At 47.1% G+C, this 3348-nt stretch overlaps 1 protein-coding gene across 1 annotated transcript; it reads right to left on the reverse strand.

Annotated features, from left to right (window-relative positions):
* Window positions 1-839: 839 nt before the first annotated feature.
* Window positions 840-3042, reverse strand: LOC102736117 (cationic amino acid transporter 3-like). Its single transcript, XM_081809535.1, is given in 5 exon segments — window positions 840-1416; window positions 1419-1611; window positions 1708-2399; window positions 2402-2571; window positions 2573-3042. Coding segments are annotated over 5 exon segments (1740 nt in total). The 3' UTR covers window positions 840-1201.
* Between the last annotated feature and the right edge of the window lie 306 nt (window positions 3043-3348).

The following is a 3348-nucleotide window of genomic DNA, read 5'->3' on the forward strand; positions in this document are numbered from 1 at the left end:
CCAGTCTCCTCTTCAGGGATTCCCTGGAGTCAGCAGGTTGGGCCTTCTCTGACTTTCACTACTTCTGGCCCCTCCCCAGATTGCAGGGCAATAGATGGAGCTGAACCAAGGGAGGTCCTTTCAGGTGCTCTCCTGACCCAGGGCTGTGTTTTTCCTGTTGCTCTTTGAATGAACAGCACTGTTCTTAAGGTTGAGTCTAGAGGAAGGGGAGAACTTACTCTTTGCCCTGAGCAAGATTCCACTCTGATGGAAAAGACAGGATAGTCAAAGGAACTCAGGCATAGCCAAACAAAGGCAAAATTAGAAGTGCCTGGGTACAGTTCTAGATGTTGGGTACAGACAGTTCTGGATGGAGAGAAATACTGTTTGTCAAGGAGGTCTCTCAGAAGATAGTTTTAAAGGAGAAGCACAGTGCTAGCCTAAAAGGAAGGAGAATTTTCTGTACCAAAGAAATGTGTGAGGCTCAATTCAATTTAACATAAATTTATTAAATGCTCATTATATGCCTGGCCCCCAGCTGGATGCTCTGGAAATGTGAACAAGATACACTCCTTACCTGTGGTCTACAATCAGGGAACAAAATAAAGAAAATAAAGACACTCAGATAACTGTGGTATTTTATTTTTTTATTTCAGTTTTATTGAGGTCCACCTGACATATAAAACTGTAAGATAATATAAAGTATATACTGTGGTGGTTTGATATGCATATACATTATAAAGTGATTCACTATGATTTCCCCACTGTGAAAGGATTAACCATGATATTTTAATCTAAGTGTTCCATTAAATGAAGATAAGTGTTAAAAGGGCACCTTTGTTTCCCTCCATCTTTACATTCGGAGAGGCTTTAGCTGGAGCTCTGGTTTTCAAAGTGTGGTCCCTGGACCAGCAACATCAGCATCACCTGGGAACTTGTTAGAAGTAGAAATTCTGAGCCCCACTCAGACCTAGTGAATTTCAAACACTGGGGGCAGGGCCCAGTAATCTGTTTTCAGAAGTCCTCCAGGTGAGGTGATGTCTGCTGAAGTTTGAGCACCGCTGAGCAGAGTACTATTTCTGGCTTCTCTCCACCCACCCCTAACTGTGACTTTGAGAATATTCTTCATTATTGAGCAGAGGGTCTAAAGTGCTTTCAGGTGTGATGATGTCAAACCAAATACAGACTGGCACTACTGAGTTCAAAGTCTACAGTTTTGGCCCTAACTGAAGTGGGCTTGTGCAACCAGGCTGTGCCGGATCCCATAGCCGAAGTAGAGAGCAAACCCAATCAGCATCCAGACACCAAATCGGGCCCAGGTGGCAGCTGTCATCTGCATCATAAGGTAAACATTCACAAAGATGCTCAGGAGTGGGAGGAGAGGCACAGCAGGGACCTTAAAGTGAAGAGGAGTGGAGCTCTGTGGCTGTCTCCAGAGATGAGCACTAGGAGCAGCACAACCACTGTGATCGGCACTGGGTCTCCAGAGAGCAGACCTGGCCACTGGGCCAGCACCAGGCAGAGAAGAGTCAGCAGCAGAGCAAGCAGTGAGGAGCAAACAACAACAATCTGGCCAGAGAGCGGAGTGGGGGTGGGGCTGCCTGGAAAGAATAGTCCCTGTAGAGTCAGCTTCTCTGCTGCAGGTCCATTCTCCTCCTGCACCTGTGCCTCATTTCTCTCATTCTCCTCCTGTACCTCTGCTTCATTTCCCTCATTCTCCTCCTGCACCTCTGTTTCATTTCCCTCATTCTCCTCCTGCACCTCTGCTTCATTTCCCCCATTCTTCCTCTCAGGCTCATACCTGAGGATGAGAACACTAAAAGCCAGCAGAGAGTAAGCTAGCAAGGCCCCAACTGACATGAGGTCCAGGAGATCAGCGAATCCAAACAAGAATACTGTGATTGCTGCAAAAATGCCAAAGATCACAGTGACCACAATGGGCGTGTATATGCTGGTTTGGATCCTGGCAAGGACAGGGAACAGGAGGGCATCCTGTGCCAACATGGAGATCAGTTGATGTATGGGGAACATAAAGCCCAAGAGGCTGACAGAAAGACTACAGAGGAATGCAAAAGTTACAACATAGTAGGCAGGGGCCCAGCCAATATGGAGAAATGCCTCAGGCAAGGTGCTCCCAGGTCGAAGTTGGTAGTAAGGCACCAAAAAGACACCAAAATACACCAAAACGCAGATGAGCAGTGAAATCACAATGAACATGGGAATGGAATGCCAGAGAGTCTGGGCTACTTCGACTCTGGTAATAATAATGCTGAGACCTGTAAAAGCATATATACAGGTAGCTGTTCCACGGAGAATCCCCTGGAAGCCAAAAGGCACAAATCCTCCATAGCCCAGAGGGCCCAAGCCAGAGGTGTCATTGAGTCCAGCCTGTACGTAGTCCTCTTCTGTAAGCTTCCATTGTGCAGGTCCCCCTTCATGAAGCCAGAGATGATAACAAAACTGAGAACCAAAAGGTGCACCGCTGTGACCACTTTGGTAATCAGGGAAAGCTGCCTAACGTTCCGAGTAAGCAATTCCAAGAGCAGTAACACAAGGAACATAACAAAGAAGCCTAGAATTTCTGCAGACACCAGGAACATGTGGTGAAATGGTCTCCTGGAAGGTCTGAGAGATCTTCTTTCCAAAAAGGTTGTCCGAAGCTAAGGTCCAGGCCCAGATCCTAATGGCTAATCCAGCAACATTGTTGAGGATGAGGATCCAGCCAGTGATGAAAGCCCCAAGTTCACCTACAGTGACATAACTGTAGAGATACACAGAGCCAGAATGGGGAAGCCGGGCACTAAACTCTGCATAGCACAGCACAGCCAGTGAAGAAAATAGGCCCGCCACCAACAAGCAGATCACAATCGATGGTCCTGCTTGATCCCTAGCCACCTCACCAGCCAGAATACACACACCTGCACACAGTGTGCGGCCCACACCCAGGGCCACTAAATCCAGAGCGCTCAGTCTTCTGGCAGGGGCAGGCTCAGCCCCAGGTTGTTGCAGTGTAGGTCTGTGCGCCAGCTTTTGACCAAATCTGTGAAGTGCTTGACGCAGCATTCTAGCTGGGATTTAGGAAGATCCTAGGAGCTGTGAAGAGCTGCAAAGAGCTACAAAGAGCTGTATCAAGCCTAGGGATCCTTAAGTCTCAAATCAGATTCAGTGAGCTGAGTTAAGCCAAGTTGGGTTGAGGATGCCTCGATTGGTTGTGCAGACTTCAAAGCTATTGCATTATATTTCTTCTGGTATGTGCTCTCCCTCCATAATGCCTAAGACATGGTAAATAATAAATATTTACTGAACCTATTATTCAACCCACCAACCAAAACTCAGAAATAACATGTCACCTGTTGCAGCCCAAATATC

The sequence above is a fragment of the Leptonychotes weddellii genome, unplaced genomic scaffold (genome assembly GCF_054177405.1).
Source record: "Leptonychotes weddellii isolate Sample4059 unplaced genomic scaffold, ASM5417740v2 HiC_scaffold_10727, whole genome shotgun sequence".
Classification (NCBI taxonomy): domain Eukaryota; kingdom Metazoa; phylum Chordata; class Mammalia; order Carnivora; family Phocidae; genus Leptonychotes; species Leptonychotes weddellii.